This window comes from Equus quagga, chromosome 12, assembly GCF_021613505.1.
Source record: "Equus quagga isolate Etosha38 chromosome 12, UCLA_HA_Equagga_1.0, whole genome shotgun sequence".
Taxonomy (NCBI): domain Eukaryota; kingdom Metazoa; phylum Chordata; class Mammalia; order Perissodactyla; family Equidae; genus Equus; species Equus quagga.
The window spans coordinates 84,888,400-84,908,236 of record NC_060278.1 but is presented as its reverse complement, the minus strand read 5'-3'; the positions used below and the strand labels follow the sequence as shown (position 1 = coordinate 84,908,236).

The following is a 19,837-nucleotide window of genomic DNA, read 5'->3' as shown; positions in this document are numbered from 1 at the left end:
CCTAGAAATGTGGACCCCATGTCTGGGGCTGGCTGCGCTTGCCTCAGTCACAGACATGGAGGGAAGTCCCCACACTCTGGAGGCAGGAGACCCAGAGTGGTGTGGCTTCTGGCCTTCCCAAGCCTGGCTGGTTCAGTTCTTAGATTTGCCAGTATTTTCCTTCCAAAAACCCTCCCTTTGCCTAGGCAGATTCTGCTATTTGCAGCCAGAAGAACTGTCCTAAGCAGGGAGAATGGTAGGTCCCTCATGGAGCAGTTAGCCCACCAGCCCACTCTTGCAACCCCTCTTAAACCGAGAGGAGACTGAGGAATGTTGGGATGTGGAAATGTTACTTGTAGTCAACTCCCCAAGCCATCTTGCCTGCCAGCCCGAGGCGTTCTAGTTTAAAAAGCTCAGCTCCCCACCTCAAACAGGAAGGCCCAGAGGGCACCTACGTCACCCAGCTGACTTAGATAAGCACATGTTTGCAGAAACCCCCGTTAAGCAGCTCTGCCTTCTTGGCCCTGACCTTATCCATCTGAGAAATGGGGATGCTCTGGCCCACTGCTTTTCAGATGGTCAGAGATCCTGAGTTCTCTTGACATGCAAGGTCAGGGTTTTGCAAGGAGGGGAAGATATACTTAGGGCTCACTCAGCCCTTCCCCAGACCCCTAATAAGTACAGTCTAATCGTGCTGCTTTGCAAGCACAGCTTAAGTCCGCCCCTCACCCCCTGCCCCCAAACCGTGCTCCTGAAGACCCTTTCAGCACTGACCTCCTGAGAGACATCAAAGGTCAAAGCCAGGAAGACTTGGCTGCAGCTGACAGCCGCCATGCCAGGCCTGGTGCCCAGTGACTCCGAGTAAGGCCTGTGCTCGTTTATTAGATGTGCTCTCTCTGGGGTAGCAGAACTTGATGCCTTTGGCCTCGTTGGGCCTGATTGCCAAGTCTGTGAAGGTTAGAGCCCATGCAGTCCTGGGGATTGGCTGTCTCCCGGTGCAGAGATGCCCGCCGGTGGCAGGTGGGAGGGTGTGCATCCAAGGGGCCTGGAACGATTGGCAAGCAGCCTGCCGCTGAGCCAGCAAAGCTGCTGCCAGGCCGAGGGAGGAAGGCGAATGCTCTGAGGTGCTGCCATGCTGGAAATGTGGAGCGGAGAGAGGACTGGGGTGGCACTTCCCGGGGTCGCTCTCCTCCCGGTGGCTGAGGATTAGCTGGAAGCTTTCTTCTGGCCTTGAAGGGAGCGGAACAGCTGCCTCAGCTGTTTTTTCCGGTCGTTGACGCAGCCTGCAAGGCAAGTGAAGTGTTGGGACACTCTGGGATGGCCTGTCCTTGGTAGAGGGGTCAGGGGGGAGTGGAGGGGCCTGTGTCCCCACTATCTGGTGGGAAGAGGGGGGCAGCAGGAGCCACGCAACCACAGACAGCCTGTGGTTTGCATCCTGGCTCCACTCCTGAATCCCGTGGCCCTCCAGCGGGTCATTTACCTGTCTGTCAGTCATCTCATCTGTGAGCCAGGGCATGTGCGTTACGGGGTGAATGTAGGGGTCGTCAGAAAAGGTAATGTTCACTGGGGACTTAGCTCAAGCCAGCGACTGCTTCAGGTGCTGACGTGAATTAACTGTTGAGCCCTCCCAGGAATGATGTGTAGAAGAGAAAACGGAGGCTCAGAGAGGTTAAATGATTTGCTCCAAATCACACACTAAGGAGCAGAACTGAGACTTGAACCCAGGCTATCTAGGTCCAGAGGCCAAGCTCCTAACCTCTACCCCACACTGCCTTTCCTCCTGGCTTTGCTCAGGGAAATGCATTCAAAGCCAGCACAGTGCCTGGTACCGCATAGGTTAGATGTTAGCTTTCTTCCCTTACCCACCCCCTGCACCAGGCGCCATCAATTAAGAGAGGACTCTTCCCCACAATTGGCCCTACTCTGATGGAAGTGTGTCCCAGGGCAGTCCCCGCTGAGACCTCTCCTCTCCCAGCACGTTCACGGTGTCACCCACTTCCTGTCAGCTCTCAGATCTGATTCTCGAGGCAACTCCATGGGCATTGCCTCTTGTGCCAGGGACATTGATGACACAGTGGTCGAATGACTGAATCTCCATGGCCACAACTCCTGACCTGGAGGTGTCTGCCATCTTTCTCAGCACCCCAAAGCCCTGTCCTTGCCTCTGCTGCATGCACCGCTCATCACGGTTTCACTGAGCTGAGAGCCCACCATATTCATCCCCAGGGTTTTTCCAAGTGAGTTTCATGGGATGCTAGCTTTAACTGTAATTGGCTCTTTCATCACTCCCAAATCTTCACAGCCAATGCAAACCTCTTCTCGGAGTTCTAGGCTCATCTCCGAGTTATCTGTTGATCTTTTTCACCAGGAGATCCCTCAGCACATTCCTAATTCATTTCATCAATACTCTTCCTGCCCCAACCAGCTCCTGTTGTATTCACCATCCACCCAGACACTTGACTGGAGACTTGGGGATCATTCTAGAAACTTATAAAGCAGTGGCTCTCAACCTAGTCTACGTTTTAGAGTCATCTGCAAGCTTTTAAAAGTACTGACATCCAGACCAACTGTATCTTTTTTTTTTTTTTTTTTGAGGAAGATTAGCCCGGAGCTAACTACTGCCAATCCTCCTCTTTTTCTGAGGAAATCTGGCCCTGAGCTAACATCCACGCCCATCTTCCTCTACTTTGCACGTGGATGCCTACCACAGCATGGCTTTTGCCAAGCGTTGCCATGTCTGCACCCGGGATCCGAACCAGCGAGCCCTGGGCCGCCGAGAAGCGGAACATGTGAACTTAACCGCTGCGCCACCGGGCCCGCCCCCGACCTGTGTCTTTATCTTCCCCAGGCATCAGTATTTTCTAAAGCTCCCGTGTGATTCCAACATGCAGCCAAGCTGGAGACCCACAGTTCTGCCTCTTTGCTACTCAGATTGGGTCCAGAAACCAGCAGCATTGATCTCTGAGGTGGGCTGTTAGCAAAGACGGCTGCAACAATTCCTCCCATGCCTGTATGCACACCTCTCTGCAAGGTGGCTTTGCTGCTCCTGACATCAAGAGGTGGCGTCTGTTTCCTGGCCTCGTGCATCTGGGCTGGGCTAGCTTTGACTGATGGATTGTGGCAGAATGACACTGGGGGTCTTCTGAGCCTAGGCCGCATGCGGCTTCGCTGTGTCTTCTCTTGCCTTCTTGGAGCCCTGAGTCAACCATGGGAAGGAGCCAGGGCTGGGCTACTGGAGGACAAGTGGCCACCTGGGAAGAGAGGCCCCGCCGGCAGCCGGTGTCAACCACACGTGTGAGAGAGGCCGTCGTCCTAGGCTATCATGTCACGGTAATCTGCCAGGGGCCTGCAGCCCAATGAGCAACACCTGAAGAATCATGAGCGAATGAGAGAGTTGTTTTAAGTCGCTGGGTTGGGGAGGGTTTGCCACAGAGCAGTAGTTAACCCGCAGAGCATCCCGTGGGAGCTGGTTAGCACTGCAGAGTCTCAGACCCCATCCCAGACCTGCTGAATCACAGTCTGCGTTTTAACAAGATTTCCAGGCGATTGTATGCACAGCTTGAAAGCTATATAGTCATCCAACAACGCCACATGGCAGACGCTAGGGATCTGCTGTGGAAAAGCCATTCACAGACCCCCTCTCCTTTGCCTTCCTCAAGGCAAACTACTTGACATCATAGGCTTCCTTGCGGCTGGGGTGACCACATGACCCAGTTGTGGCCAATAAGATGTGAGCAGAGGTCCCTGGGAGGGCTTCCCTTTTGGAACAAAGAGTCAAAGCTTGAAGGAAAGGCCTTGGCCCTTGGGCCTTCCTGCTTCTTCCTGCCTGGGGCAAGGACACAGTGTCTGGAGTTGGAGCAGCCATCTTGCAACCATGAGGCAATAAGCATGAGCACCAAGACAACCTGCTGAGTGTAGCAAAGCAGAAAGAGGAAAGAGCTGGTCCTTCGGGGCATCGTGCAGCCATGTGTCAGTCCTGTGCAGCCCACCCCCAGACCCCCTGTGGCTCAGGACAAGTCAGGCCCTGTCTGGGTAACTATTTGTTGTCCTTTTAGTTGCTTGCCGCCAAATCCAATCCTAAATCATCCTAAACCCTAACAATGATTTAGAACTTCTTTTCATCAGGAAAAGGAAAAAAGGTGCCACAAACAAAATTTAAACAGCAAGTGACAAACTCAGGAAAATAGTTACAATGTCTGACACAGGGGTAATATCCTTAACACATTAGTATCCAAGGCCTTTATAAATTTAGAAAACTGTAAGGAACCCATTGAAAAATAGATAAAGAGTCTGGACAGCTTACAGAAGAAGAAACGCAAATTAAAAACTCTGAAACCTCACCAGTAATCAATGGAATGCACAGAAAACAAGTCAGTACTTTTTACCTGTCGAGTTGGCAATTTTTAAAAAAAAATAAATTCACAATTGGCAAATTCATATAATCTTTCTAGAAAACAATTTGGCTGTAACAAGTCTGTCCCTTTGACCCAGTAATTCGACTTCTAGGACCTGTCCTAAAGACATAGCCAGAATTCCAGCTGAGCTTTATCTAGGAGGATGTTCGTCACAGCATTATTTATAAAAGTAGAAAAGTGGAATTGTGCCAAATGCCCGATTATAAGAAAGCGGCTTAGTAAATTTTGGCACATCCACAAGCTGGAACATCTTACAGCCATATGGTAATTTTGTTGTTCACTGCGCTAAGGGGCAGGGGAGTCTAGCAGTCAAGCTTTCCGTTTGAAGTCAGATTGGAGCTGAGGTTATAAGGGGAGCGCGCCATTTATAACCGAGCCCTCCAGCAAGGTACGTCAACACATGCAGGCCATTTCCTCGTCTGCATGCTGGTAGGAGAGCAGCCTAAAGAGGAAATGAGACCGTGTACTCAGTTTGGACCTGGCCAAAAAGTGTTTCCAAAACAGAGGCTTTTATTAATATTGTTGAATGACATGAAAAACGCGATGTGGAAAAGTGGGACTCTAAACCCCAGCGCCATGCCAATTTTCTAGAAGAAAAAGTAGGAATGTATGCATTTTTGAAAAACTGGAAGCAAATACGCCAGATTGTTAAAGATGGTTGCGTCTGGATGGTTTTTTATTTCCTGCTTTAGTTTTCAAATATTCTGTAATGAGTGTGAACAATTTTGATAATCAGGGAAATTTTTCACTTTTTAAAAACCAAGTTTAAAGTCAAGCCCTGAAGGCTTTAATTTCTCTTAACAGCATATCGCGTGTTTTTTTGTTTGTTTTCCACCTAAGCCTTTGAAATCCACCTCCTGGCAGATTAATAGTCCCCCTCACTATGTGCCAGGCAGTGTTCTGGGCAGATATTGAGGATAGGAACTATTTAACCTCTGTTTTACAGATGAGGAACAGAGAGGTTCAGTCCCTTGCCCAAGGTCACACAGCTGGTAAATTTTAGATCAAATTAAAACAGTCTAACCATTGTGCCAAGCTGCCTTCTAGACTTCCTGGCACCTCCCATGACACATCCCCAGTGCCCACTCCCCACCTGGCCCACATACCAAGGTGCGTGTTGGTCACAAAGTTCCCCATCCCAGACAGGTCAGGAGGCCCCTCCTCTCTGCTGACAGGGCCGTCATTCCACATGAGGTCAAAGCCTCCGACTCGCTTCTCCCTCCCTGTGAGCCTGGACGGCAGGAGAAACGAACGGTTAACGAGGGTGCACCTGGTGGGGCCCTAAGACCCGAGCCAGGTCCCTGCTCCACCCCCGCACCCAGTGGTGCCCACCCTGTCAGAATTCCTTCTTCTGTCCATCCAGTCACTCCCCTTTCCCAGGTGCCCACACAGGCCTCAGAAGGGTCGTCCCCTGTTTTGTCCCCAGGTACCCACACATGCACCTAGTTGTGCTTTCTGGTTTAAAGTCTGCTGTTGTCCTCCCCAGACCATAAACTCCATGAAGGCAGGGACTAGATGTGTCATGTTCTGTACTGTGTCCCCGGTGTGTGGCACAGGCCTAGCACACAGTAGGGGATCAAATGTTTGTTGAATGAATAAATGATGGTGGATATAGTAGCCATCTGAGGTTTCTGCCTCCTGCAGCATTTCACCTTCTTTCAGCCTAAGTGTACCTTGGTTTTTCCTTCAAGAACCACTTCTCCGTCTCTCACCCACATGGCTCAGGTGGGGTTGACCTCACCCCTGGAAGGTGGGCACAAAACCTCAGCCTGGTTGATCAAGTCATAAGGATTGTTTCAGGAATGGGCCAGTGACCCAATCCCCATCAATGACCCATGAGAGTCAGCCTTCAAACTTGTGCTGGAGTAATTGGGAAAAAGCTAATGCAGAGGAGAGGAGAGAGAAGGAAAGAGGGGGAGGGAGAGAGAGAGAGAAGATAGACCATCTAACACCGACTGAGCACCTAGATTCAGCCATTCCTGAAGTCAGACCCTGGATTTTTCCATTACACACACATTGCTATAATAATATATAGTCTGTTATTGAACACTTTCTGCAAGCAAGGCTCTTCACATTATCTTGGTAAATTAATCTAACAATCCTGAGAGGTAGACAGGATGTTTCCCCTTTTACAGATGAGGAAACAGCTCTAGAGAGGTGGAGTGACCGGTCCAGGGTCCTACAGTCAGGAAGTACAGAGGAAATCCTGCTGGACCAGATCTCAGAAAGCTGTAGTTGACCCTGCTCTGCTCTGAAAGGGCTGAGTCCTCGGACCAGGATGCAACTCTGTGTGGACATCTCAATTTCTCCATCTATAAGATAGCAGACAGGCCAGAGCTGTCTCTGAGGGCCACTCAAGTCCCAAGGTTGTTCTGAGCCCCCTGTCTTCCTTGTCGGGAGCCCCGGTCGCCATGCACAGGCGTGCATGAGCGAGGTCGCCTCCCTCACCTGGCCTCCATGTCCACAACGTGCAGGGTGTCTTCCAGGAGGCAGGTCTTGAGCTCGTAGTCCTCCTGGCTGCTGGCTGTCAGCGATGGGGACGCATTGACCTCCAGGAGCCACCTGGGGAGGGCGGGAGGGGCATGGAGAGCCTCAGGGTCACCTGGTCCCCGGAGACCCTGGGATTTCACTGAGAAGCTGGATGGGGAGCCTGGGCCCCACCCTCAATTCAACTCGGGTCGCTCTCTCCATTTTTCCATTAAAAGAAAGGTTGCAGCGGCTAAAACTTTTTGAAAACAATTGTCGCAAACTTGAAATCCCCACAGGGGTCAGGTGGTAACTTAGGAGGCAAGCTGGAGTGTTTAGAAGGATGCCGGGGCCCTCGTGCTGTTACTGCTTTTCCTTCTTCCAGTAGAGCTCTGAGAGCAGGAAAACTTCCCTTTCCTGGTGAAAGTTTGCCTATAGGTGGTACCCGACCTGCCGGGTCAGCGTGGGGAGTAGTAGGGAGGGGTGGAGACTGCGGTGAACTGGAAAGAGCCTTCCATGGCTAAAGGGGTGGCTACGGCCAGCTCCAGGAGCGTGCTGCCCTGTGGGGGTGTGAACCCAGAATTTTGAGATCTTCCAAGTTTTCCAGAAAAGCCAAAAATCCAGATTTTCATGCAAACGCAAAATCTCCCAATTTTTCTTCCAATATTTGGAGATTGTCAATGAATTTAAATTGAAAGCAAACAAACAAAATGACATTCTGACAGTCAAACTCGAAGTTTCTGGAGGCCAAAAGCAGCCCATGGGCCTCCAGCTTGCAAGCTCTTGCTACGTACAACCCTGTCATTTTACAGACGGGAACCCGAAGCACAGAGAGGGGAGGGCTCACGGGTGGGAGATGGAGCCCCCTTTCCACTCTCTGCTGCCTCCTCGCAACTTTGCTCCCCCATCACTATTCACTCTAATGCCCTGGCCACATCTTGCAGGAGACAAAGGACACTCGCTGGGGCTGGAACCCTGTTTCTCTTGAAGCCCGGCCCGACTTAGGTCTTGCTCCAGGGCCCCCACGCCTGGCTCAGACAGCCGCTCCACACCAGGCAGCGGCCCTGGGGAGGGGTTGGGTCCAGGAGCCGCAGTGCTGGCACGGAGCAGCTCAGCCCAGGAACTTGGGCCTGGCTCTGCCCTTGACTCACGGCATGACCCGAGCTCCTGGAACAAGCTCACCAGGCTTTGTGTCCTGCTGTATCGCGCAAGGGCCATCCCCGTGGTCCCTGCCGGCTCAGGCGTGTTCTACTCTTCAACACAAGCTCCTCCACAGGCACTGTGGGAGGGCACCCAATTCTTGGCAGGATCGCCAAGTAACAATATTCCCTGATGTGGCATGCACATCCTCAAAGCACCAGGGCTCACAGAGGGGAAGTTTCTCATCTGATGGTAGGGGAGGGGCCCTGACTCAGCAGATGTTCAGGAAAGTTCTCTTAGTGCCAGGCATGGGGCTCAGTGCTCGATAGACAGCACTTCATTTATTCCTCATAACAATACTACAGGCACAACGACCATTTCACAGATGGGCAAACTGAGGCACAGAAAAAAGAAAGTGTGCCCAACGAGGAAGCAGCAGAGCTGATCTGAAGCCTGGCGGTCCGGGTGCAGAGCGTGTGAACGACCCCCTGGCTGTCTGGCCCGAGCCCACCACTTACGGCTTGAGGTCCTGATCTATGAGGATGTCGTAGCCGTACAGCTCGAAGCAGTGCTTGTCGCTGATGATCACCTTCTGCACGCTCTGCAGGCTCCTGATGAAGATGTTGTCCATGTCACTGAATAGCGTCTCCACCGCCTCAGGCCCGTGCTTTGACGCCAGGTACTGTCGGAAGCGCTGCAGCATCCACTTGCAGCCCTGGGCCCCGTGCACCCGGGTTGGGAGAGGGAGCCTCAGTTAACCAGAACGGGCCTGCCAGGACCCTCAAACAACCACAAGCAGCATGACCCTTAGGCTCGGACAAGAGGGGCCCACCCTGAGTCCTGTGACTAGGGGAACCCCGAGTGTGTCCCTCCTCATGGGGCAGAGATCCTGCATGCCCAAGGGGATGGGCCCACCCAGAGCCTGTGCCTCTCTTTCTAGAGCACAGCCTGGGTACCCACGACCCCAGAAGTCCCTGCCCAAATGCCCTGCACAGGCCTCTTCCCTGGGCCTACCTGCCTGCCTGAGGACGACTGCACTGGCCACGTGTGCACCCGAAGGGTGACCAACAGGTTGCTGTTTAGGGAGGTGGCACTTCCTACTTGGGCACACTTTCTTTTTCTGTGCCTCAGTTTGCCCGTCTATAAAATGACCCTTGTGCCTATAGGGTTGTTAGGAGGAATAAATGAGGTACTATCTATAGAGCACTGAGCCCCATGCCCGTGTGGGACGGAGCCTGCGGGACGGGAAAGAAGGGAGCAGGTGTGAGCCAGGCGCCAGCTCTCCCTGTGCCCCTCTGTCCTGGCTCTTAACTCGGAGAAGTCTCAGAGTTCTTCCTTTGATCCTGGCCTTGCAGGTTATTAGATAGAAATGAAAGCTAGATAGACAGAGATAGATGACAGACATAATGATAGATAGATAGATGATAGACAGATGATGATGATAGATAGATAGATAGATGATAGACAGATGATGGTGATTGATAGATGATAGATGATGATGATAGATAGATAGATGATAGAAAGCGGATAGACAAGCACATCTGTCAAGGTAAGAGGAGAGAACACATTTTGTTCAAGGGTGTGTTGATTTGATTTGTAACTTTTAAATTTTGAGACACGTGATGCCTGGGCCTCCACTCATCCTCTTGCCCTAGGCCGTGCACACGGGAAGGGTGAGTCTGACTTTGCTGGTGAACTATGAACCTAAGACGGGCCCATTCTGGGGCCCTCAGTGCTCCCCACCCCAGCCCCCCGCCCTCCCACCTGGCCCCAGAGGCGGCAGCGGGGGCAGAGGCCCGGCTTCCTCACCTTCTTTGGGTGGTAGTCGGGAGACGTCTTTTGCACGGCCACATTGGTGAGGTGAACATCTGGCAGAGATGGTGGTCAAGGGCAAGTGTGGACAAGAGCGAGCCCTGCTCCAGGGAGCCCTCAGGGATTTAACTGAGACCCTTGCTTGGGAATTGATGGGGAAAGGCACAAAAGAGCCCAGAGGTCACGTGCGTGGGCTTTCGGGTCAGGTGCGCCTGGGTTTGAATCTTGCCCGCATCTATCTTTACTGGCTGTGGGCCCCTGAGCAAGTCACTTAACCTCTCTGAGCCTGTTTCCCCACCTATTAAATGGAGGCGCACAGTAAAATACTGACCTCGTGGTTATTTGAAAGATCAGATCAGACACTGTGAAGAAGCGCCTCTGATAGTGCCCGGCATCGCTGATATTATTATATTACGATTTTTCAACTCCAGAAGAGGGAACCCTTCCTAACAAGTAGAGAGACCAGATACAGAAGAGCCATCTCAGGACATTCGGAGCTCTCTGCCACCAGAGGGGTTCAGGCGGGGTGGCCACTTTGTAAGAATACTGGACAAGTGATCCAGCATTGGGGTGGGGACAAGATGGCCTTTGAAGTCCCAATCCTGAGAGTCTGCCTTTCCGTAATATCATCATCGTCACCAGCAGTAACATCGGCAACACTGCAGCTTACAGAGCACGTTCACACACGTCATCGCATTTGTTCCCCAAACTTTCCCGTCTCACGGATGAGAACTTGGAGGCTCAGAGAGGTTGAGCGACAGCCACTCTGACTGCCCCTTCCTCCGCATCCTCCCCCACAAGCTAGGTAGGATGGATCCCCCACATCTCGTGAAATGCCCGTAAGACGTAACTTTCCCCGGGACTCATTGGGCCAGTTCCCAGATGGGGAAGTAGCGGCTCTCGGTCCCTGACCCAGGTCCAATTCCCCTACAACGCACGCTTCTCCGTGTCCGTGGTCTATGGGACAGGGCAGGGGCTTCAGCCTCTCGAGAGGAGGTGGCATCCTCTTTCTCATCGTTTCCCTAGAATGTCTTCTTTAGAGCTTTTCAAAGACTTTTCACTTTTGCCTGAGAGTTTTTCTGCCTTAATTTCAAAAGAATAAGCACGTGACAAAGCATTAGATAGGAAGAGGGCCCTAAGGTTTAGGGTCCATCAATTTTCAAAAGGGTGTCAAGGCAGTTCAGTGGGAGAAGAGCAGCCTTTCAACAAACGGGGCGGGGACGGCCGGGACCCACGGGCAGAAGGGGGAAGTCGGGCCCTCCCTCTTACCACGGACGAAAGTCAACTCACAGGAACCACGGATCTAAACATAAGAGCTAAAACTATAAAGCTCTTAGGATAAAATCTGGGAATAAGTGGTTGTGACGTTGGGTCAGGCAGAGCTTCTTAGATGCGACACCAAAAACACAAGTGGCAACAGAAAAAATAAATAAACTGGACTTCATCAAAATTAAAAACTTTTGTGATTCAAAGCACATTATCGAGAAAGGGAAAACAGGGCGCAGAGGAGCTTTAGGGCAGTGGAAACACTGTGTATGGTACAATAATGACGCATACATTTGTCCAAACCCATGGAGTGTACGATCCTAATGTAAACTACGGACCCTGGGTGATAATGGTGTGTCAATGTAGGTCCATCAGTTGTAAGAAATGTCCAACTCTGGTGACTGATGTTGCTAATGGGGGAGGCGATGCATGTGCCAGGGCAGACGGCATGTGGGAAATCTCTGTACCGTCCTCTCAATTTTGCTGTGAAACTAAAACTGCTCTTCAAAGATTAAGTCCTTAAAAAAAATGGACCAGAACTGTGAGAAATAAATTTCTGGTTTTTAAGCCAAAAAAAAAAAAAAAGGACAACTCATAGAATGAGAGAAAACATTTGTAAATCATGTATCTAAGAGGGAGTAGTATTAAAAATACATAAAGAACTCTTACAGCTCAATAATAAAGAAGACAAATAACCCAATTAAACAATGGGGAAAGGCTTTGAGAAGACGTTTCTCTGAAGATTTGTGAATGGTCAAGGAGCACAAGAAAAGGTTCTTAACACCATTAGTCATCAGGGAAATGCTAATCAACTGCTCTAGCTCACACCCACTACGGTGGCTTTAATAAAAAGGACAGATAATAACAAGTGTTGACGAGCATGTGGAGCGATTGGAACCCTCAGACCATGCCGGTGGGAACGTAAAATGATGCAGTGCTTTGGAAAACAGCCGAGCAGCTCCTCAAAACATTAAACATAGAATTAGCATGTGACCAGCAATTCCACTCCTAGCATACACCCAAGAGAGATGAAAACATGTGTCCACACAAAAACTTGTACATGAATATTCATAGCAGCATTATGCATAATAGCCAAAAGGTGGAAACAACCATCAACCCATGAATGGATAAATAAAATGTGCTCTATCCATACAACAGAATCTTATTTGGCAATAAAAAGGAAGGAGGTATTGATGCCTGCTACAACATGGATGACTCTTGAAAACATTATGCCAAGTGAAAGAAGTCAGGCACAAAAGACCATATATTGTATGAATGCACTTATATGAAATGTCTGGAACAGGCAAATATATAAAGACGGAAAGTGGTTGCACAGGGCTGGGAGGGGGGCTGGAGGGAAATGGGAACTGAAGGCTCATGAGTATGGGGTTTCTTTTGGGGGATGATGAACATGTTCTCAAACTGATTGTGGTGATGGTTGTGTGAACACAATGAAAACCATTGGGTTGTGTGCTTTAACGGGTGAATTGTGTGGTATGTGAATATATCTCAATGAAGTTGTCATAAAATAGACAGGAAGAGAGGATGTTCAGGCAGAGCAGGTTACTGACTCAGGGGAACTCACCGCGTGTGATGGAGGAAGCATTGTTGCCAGCACTTCACACTCCTCCACACCCTGCTCCTGCCTGTGAGGAGGAGAAACTGGGGCGTGCCCTAGTTTCGGGGCAGAAGCAGGGGCTAAAAGAGGAGAGTGGGGGACGGTCGGCTGAACTCCATCCTCCCTCTCCACAGACGGACTTGAAATCAGGTTCTAATGGAACAAAGAGCCTGGTGGCAAAGAGTAAACAAGCAATTCAGATCAATCCATAGAGAAGTGGAACTGATTCGTCATGAAATATTCCAGGCAAACAGAATTTTCTTAGCTTAGAAATGACAATACAAATCACAGAGGAAATCAGTGGACAGAGTCAACTATGTAAAAGTAAAAAGAATCAGATATCAAGGCAAAAATGAAAGGCAAATATGACTAGAGAAAAGATTTGTAGCAAATATGATAGGCTAATGTTTTTGGGTTTTGTTCTTTTTTTTCTTTTTTTGCTGAGGAAGATTTGCCTGAGCTAACAGCCATTCCCAATCTTCCTCTTTTTCTTTTTAACATGTGAGCCACTGCCACAGCATGGCCACTGACAGATGAGTGGTGTAGGTCCATTCCTGGAAACTGAACCACTCAGCCACAGGGCCAGCCCTGAGGTGGATATTTTTGAATTTTCTGTGAGTGTGTGTGTGTATATATACATATATATATGAACATATATTTTAATAATTGTGTGTAAACTGTATATATATACACACGCATATATATTTAAATTTAGGTTAAAAATGTCTTATTTTGTGAGCCAAATTTGCTTTATTATTTTAAAAGTTGGTGTGTAATATCTGAAGCAAATATGGCAAAATATTAGTATCTGTTAAATCTGGACAGTAGATGCATGGGTTTTTGTTGTAGTCTTTTCTGCAGTTTTCTATATATTTTAAATATTTCAATATTAAAAATTTAAAAACAATGAAAAGAAGGGTGGAAAATTACGTGTATTCACTCATTGTGAAAATAGCAAAGCCTCATTCAATAGAAACTAGCCCTGGGAGAGAGCTGGAGTGTTTAATAAGGCCCCACAAGGGCAGGAGATGTGCAAACAGCTTTAAATGGGGGAGAGGGGACCACTAACGTGTCCTGAGGCGTCCCACTGGGCCAGGCCCTGTTCTAAGTGCTTTCCATCTATTGTTTAATTTTAGTGAAAAACGAGGTGGCAAAACAACGAAACTAAAATAAATTTGATGACTTGTATATGATAAATGCTTGTTAGAATTACAAAATAAAACAAACATACTAGAAATGCTGTAGTTGGCAAAATAGAAAAAAACAAACTGCACAAAATTTCCCGAGTAGGAGGGCCTACACTCATTACCCATCATGAGGCAAATGCGTTACCTCGGACGGACACTCAACGGAACGCTGAAATGAAGGCAGAGAGAGGTGAGGCGGCTAAAAGCATCGGCTGGGTCACCAGGGCCAGCGGCTTGGCAGCGTCGCCCTGCATTTCCATCTCTCCCACACGCAGGTGGTCGAGTCCTGCCGATTTATCTCCTAAATATTTCTGGATTGTCTACCCCTTTTCCTCTGACACTCAGGTCTAAAAACCTTTAAAACTGTTTTTTGATGTTTATAGTTTAACCAGATAATACACCCACGTTTCAAAAGTCAAAAGGTACAGAAATGTATAAAAGGAACTACCTCCTTCCCAGCCCTGCCCCACCCACCCATTTCCGCTCCCAAAAGCAACCGCTGTTTCCAGTTTCTTGTACATCCTTCCAGAGATGTCTACGCACAGATAAAAACATATACAATCATGCGTGGCATAACGATGTTTCGGTCACCACAGCCCACGTATAGGATGATGGTCCCGTAAGATTAGTACCACACAGCACAACCAGAAGCACACACAACTAGAATGTACAACTATGTACTGGGGGGCTTTGGGGAGAAGAAGAAAAAAAAAAGAAAAAGATTGGCAACAGATGTTAGCTCAGGTGCCAATCTTCTAAAAAAAAAAAAAGATTAGTACCATATGGCCTATGTGTGTAGTGGGCTACACCATCTAGGTTTGTGTAAGTGCACTCCATGATGTTCGCACAATGACGAAATCGCCTAATGACACTTTCCTCAGAATGTATCCCTGTCATTGAGTGATGCATGATTATATAGAGATATAATTTTTATATAAATGGGAGCATACTTTTCACAGAGTTCTACACTTTTTTTTCCCCAATTAACAGTGCATCTTGGAGATTGTTTCCTATCTGCACATAAGGCACTTCCGCCATTCCTTTTTACAGCTACATAGCACTCCATTGCGTAAATGAGCCATGCGTTTAGTTGTCTCCTAGTTTTCGGCTCTCACAAACAGGGCTGTGCAGAGAAGAATCTGTAAACCTCTCTTTCCCTGCCTTGTGCGTGTATCTGTAGGATAAGCTTCCCAAAGGAGAACTGCTGGGTCAGAGTCTGTGCGTCAGTCTTTGATAGACATTTGCCAGATTGCCTCCCAAGATGTTGTGCCAATTTACACTCCCACCAGCAACATATGCATTCGCCCCGCCTCGCCAACACAGTGAGTCATCAAATTTTTGGTCCCTGCCAATTTGACAGGTGAAAATGGCATCGTATTTGAGAGAATGAGCCAATGACTAGGCGCTGGAGCACAGGCACATAAAAGGATGCAACTGCTCTCCTGAGGGGCTCAAACCATCCGATCCTAGAATACGGATCAATGTGAGTGTTAGATCCAATACCCGTGAATCACTGTCAACGTTGGGTCCTAATATGAGTCAGTGTGAATGTTAGGCACACCAACAGTGTGATCATCAGGCAGAGCAGTCGGGATGGGCTGCTCTGAACAGACTGGGGCTGCTTCCCTCGGATCCTGGGGGATCGCCCGCCCCCTCAAGACTCTAAGCTCCTGGAGAGAAGGGCCCAGGCCCGTCTTGCTCACTGCTGTACCCCCTGTGCCCAGACCAGAGCATGATCCTCAGCAAGCCCCCAGCCAAATGTGTGGAATGGACGAGTTCTCTCCGGACCAGCCAGAGGACGGGAGGGGCAGGGCGCGCGGGGTACGGTCAGGCGGGGGTCCCAGGATACACTGGTCATCAATGCTGCTGAGTGTGAAGCGCGTGTTGGAGAACCGGGCGAAGCCATCCCGGTACAGCCAGGTCCGCAGCGGGATGTACTGTGGAGCAGGTGGGAACCGAGGAGAGAAGAGGGAGGGGAATAAATACAAGCACCCCCAAGCCTGCTGGCTTCTGCAGGAAGAGCTTGCTCAAACATCAGCCTCCTTCGATTCTGCCCCCTCCTTCCCTGGGGGTGGGGGCGGGGAGATGCAGAAGGGAACAAAAGGAATGGGGCTCTTCTCTGCTCTACAGCAATGTGCGTCACCCCCGGGCTCAGGGTGTGTCCATATTCCCCATAAGCCAGTGAGCCTGTCTCGGACACCCTATCTCCTTGTGCCCACCGTAGAGTAGCACACCATGAAGGTTTAAATGTTTGTTGAATGAATGAGTGAATGAATGGGTGGAGGGAGTAAAGCAACAACTTGTTTAAGAGAGAGGCTCTGGGGCTAGGCTGTCTGGCTTTGAATCCCAGCTCTGTTCACCAGCTGTGTGGCCTTGGGCAAGTCACTCAACTCCTCTGCATCTGTTTCCTCATCTGTAAGATGAGAATGATAGAACCTACTTGCCCAGTTAGCAGGAGGGCCGAGGAGATAGGACCTGCTGCATACCAGGGCCTGGTACTTAGTAGGTGGTCAATAAATGCGAGCTGTGCTTACCGTGGGTGACTGGGGGAATAAAGAACAGGTAGGGGGGGCAGCTGGGCTCTGAGACAGCAAAGCTTGGGTCCATCTACCTGCCCCTGGCCCACCCTCAGATGTCCCCCCGGGGCGGGTAAAACCAGTCGAGCTCACTCAGAGGTCCCCAGAATGACTTCTGCCCCTGCCCCCCAGGCCAGCAGCCCCCCACCCACCACTAAGACAGGAGGGTCCCTGGCTTAGTCACTCACTGACATCACCAGCACGTAGACACGCAGGTCAAACTTGCGGCCTGTCAGGCAAGGAAAGAATTAATTTCTGTAACAAATATCAAGGGATCACTGGGCACCGTGCTAGGTTTGGGCGTCCAGCAGTGGACAGACAGACAGGAATCCCAGTAAAACCATACGAGGTACAAGGGGAGGATAACTGGGGGGAGGGTCGATGTTGGGAAAGGCTGGAGACATGGTGGTCAAGGAAGGCCTCACGGAGCAGTGGGGACCCGAAGGAGGAGAAGGTGCCCACCTAGCCCGGGGGGGCGGGACCCTCAGGCGGGAGCAACCGAATGAGCGGAGGCCCGGAGGAGGTGAAGAGCTTCGTCCAGGGGCAGAGTGGAAGGCGGTCAGCGAGGTCAGCAGGGGCCAGGGCATGTGCAATTTTGAGAGTTGGTGTTAGCAGCCATGGGAAGCCACTGAGGGTCATGGATCCCTTGGGCTGCTGTGTTGGAGTGGAGCGAAGGGGACCAGAGCAGCAGCCAGGCACCAGTGAGGAGGCCAGCCCAGGTGTCCAGGTGGGAGAGGACAGTGGCCAGGACTGGGATGGAGGTGAGAGCGCTGGCCAGACAGATCGGAGAGCTGTGTGGGAGCTTGATGAAGAGCCGGATGTGGGAGGGGAAGAGAGAGATGCACCCAGCACCCTCTCTGACTTCTGGCTTAGCAACCAGGCGGTGGAGAGCTACATCCCTGGATGCGGAGGGCTGGGGAATGCGCCACATGGTGGGGGGAGGACGAGGGATGGATTTTAGTCATGTTGGGTTTGAGTTGCTGGGAGATGCCCAAAAGGGGAGGTCACAGGCTGTGGGACATCAGGGTCTGGGATGTGGGGGTAAGGTCTCGGCTGGAGACAGAAAGCTGGGGGTCACTGGCATCCAGGTGGTGTTTAAAGCCACGAGACAGGATGGGGTCAGGGGGGAGGGAGGGAGGGGAGGAGAAGAGACCCAAGGACTGCCCCCTGGGGAAGGACATTGCCCGAGGGTGGAAAGAGCCAAGTGGCATCAACACTATTCAATGATGCCCTTGCTCGATTTACTTCATGACGCCCACCACCGTGTGGACCTATCTTATTCATTTGTTTCTGATTTATTGCTGTCTGCCCATCTGGGGCGTAAGCTCCATGAGAGCAGGGCAGGCAGCACCCCGGACAGTGGCTGGTACTGAGTGGCTCCTATAAATATTTGTTGAATAAACTCACGAATGAGTTGCTTCTTGAAGAATGAGGAGAATTTTAGTGAACCAGAAGGGAGTGGGAAAGGACATGCAGGCGGAGGGAACTGCATAGACAATGGCTAGGAGGTGGGAGAGTGCAGGGTGGACCTCCCTCTGCATCCCTTCATGCCTGCTGTCAGGTTGAGCCCACGTGAGGCCGCTAGTCAAGCCTTGTTGACTGACTGTTTGACTAATGGGTCAGCGGAAGGGCAGGGAGCAGAGACGGCCATCTCACCTCCTATCAGGTAGGGATTTTCGATATATCGCTGAGCTACATAGTTCTCCACGGGAATGTCCTCTTTCTGGTCGTCAGAACTTCTTGCGTCCTAGTTGTAACAATAAGCAATACTAACATTTATGGAGCATTTCCTGTGTACTAGGCACTGTGTTAGGCACTCTACTTGGGGTATGTCACTTGATCCTTAAGTCAACTGCATCAGGGAAGTACTAGTGTTATCCCCATTTTACAGATGAGAAACTGAAGCACAGATAGGGGGAGTGACTTGCCCAAGGCCACACAGCTGGTCAGTGATGCAGCTGGGAAGTGGACCTACACAGGCTAGGCCCAGAGCCTGGGCATTTAACCTCCAGACCCGCACTGCCCAATAGGGCAGCCGCTGGCCACATGTGGCTCCATATAGTCACAGTGAAATTGATTAACTAAGTGAAATTACATGCTACAACGTGAATGAACCTTGTAGACATAATGCTAATTGAAATTAGCCAGACGCAAAAGGACGCATATTGCATGATCCCACTTATGTCAGGTACCTGGAGTACCACATCCACAGAGACAGAAAGTAGAATGGTGGTTGCCAGGCACTGAGGAAGCTGAAAAAGTCCTGGAGATGGATGGCGGCGATGGTTGCACAACGCCACTGAACTCTGCACTCAAAAATGGTTCAAATGGCAAAGTTTATATGTATATTACAATAAAAAAGGAAATAAAAAATCCAGTCTTTGGGTCGCACTAGCTGCATTTCAAGTGCTCAGTATCAACCCGTGGCTGGCGGTCACCAGGGTGGAGAGCACGGTATGCACTGTTTCCATCCCTGTGGAAGCTTCCGTGGGTCAGAGCTGCCAAGAGCACACACAAGCCCCCGAGGACATTCCGCTCCCTTCTCTCCTGCTAGTTCCTTCCCAGCCAGCGCAGCTCAGGAAGAAGCAGCGCTCTCTCCCACCTGCTTGCACACCCTTCCCCACCCACTGTCCCCTTCACAGCGACCTTGCGAGGAAACTGAGGCCCAAAGTCAGGTGTCACACATTTGAGGTCACATGACAGCCCAGTGGCAGGGACACTGGAACTTGGGGCTTCTGGCCCCAAGGGCAGGATTTTCTACACCTCTCATCACCCCCGCCCCCCATGCTGCTTCAGGACAGAGGCAGCCAGGCCTCCCCTTCAGGGACCCCCCACTTAGACTCACATGGCTGCCAGAGGGGTTGGCAGTGCTCCGGGCTGGCTGGGCCTCCAGGCTGGTGAGCTTCTTCCTGGCGTTGCCCTGATGGTTTCATGGGAGAATCCGAGACACACAGCGGAGGGGGGAAACGCATTTATTGAGCGCCTGCTGTGAGCCTGCTGCTGCAGGAGGTGCTGGTCATGAGGGAGTTTGGTCATCCCACAACTCTCACCCTCCCTGCACCATTATCATCTCTAAGGTTCTGAGGGGTTGAGCAATTTTCCCAAGACCACACAGCTGCTGAATGGTAGAGGCAGGACTGGAACCAGGGTTTCTACTGCACCGCATCCTGCGACGAGGATGGGGTGGAGGGGAGGAAGGGAGCCAACTTAGGCTCAGTCTAGGACCTTGAGGAAGAGTTAGTTAGCTAAACTATTCCCAGCCAGGTGAGCAGGAGGCCCAGGCAAAGAACACACTGTTCTCAGCTTTTGGGCATATTAATTCCTTGCATCCTCAGCAGGTATTATTACTATCCCCCAGTTACGTGGGCACAGAGAGGT

The 19,837-nt window shown here is 50.6% G+C and overlaps 1 protein-coding gene across 2 annotated transcripts in view; it reads right to left on the bottom strand.

Moving 5' to 3' along the window:
• Positions 1-758: 758 nt before the first annotated feature.
• TTLL9 (tubulin tyrosine ligase like 9) overlaps positions 759-19,837 on the bottom strand; it is a 47,039-nt gene continuing 27,960 nt past the window's right edge. Inside the window, exons 7-15 of one of the 2 annotated variants that reach the window (XM_046678222.1) lie at positions 19,305-19,379; positions 18,116-18,206; positions 16,648-16,688; positions 15,733-15,820; positions 9,810-9,868; positions 8,519-8,715; positions 6,843-6,956; positions 5,501-5,625; positions 759-1,262 (exon numbers count right to left, since the gene is read on the bottom strand). In XM_046678222.1, coding sequence (XP_046534178.1) covers positions 1,186-1,262; positions 5,501-5,625; positions 6,843-6,956; positions 8,519-8,715; positions 9,810-9,868; positions 15,733-15,820; positions 16,648-16,688; positions 18,116-18,206; positions 19,305-19,379 — 867 coding nt within the window. In that variant the 3' untranslated portion in view covers positions 759-1,185. The remainder of the gene's footprint in view (positions 1,263-5,500; positions 5,626-6,842; positions 6,957-8,518; positions 8,716-9,809; positions 9,869-15,732; positions 15,821-16,647; positions 16,689-18,115; positions 18,207-19,304; positions 19,380-19,837) is intronic. The other variant, XM_046678223.1, reaches the window with a different exon arrangement.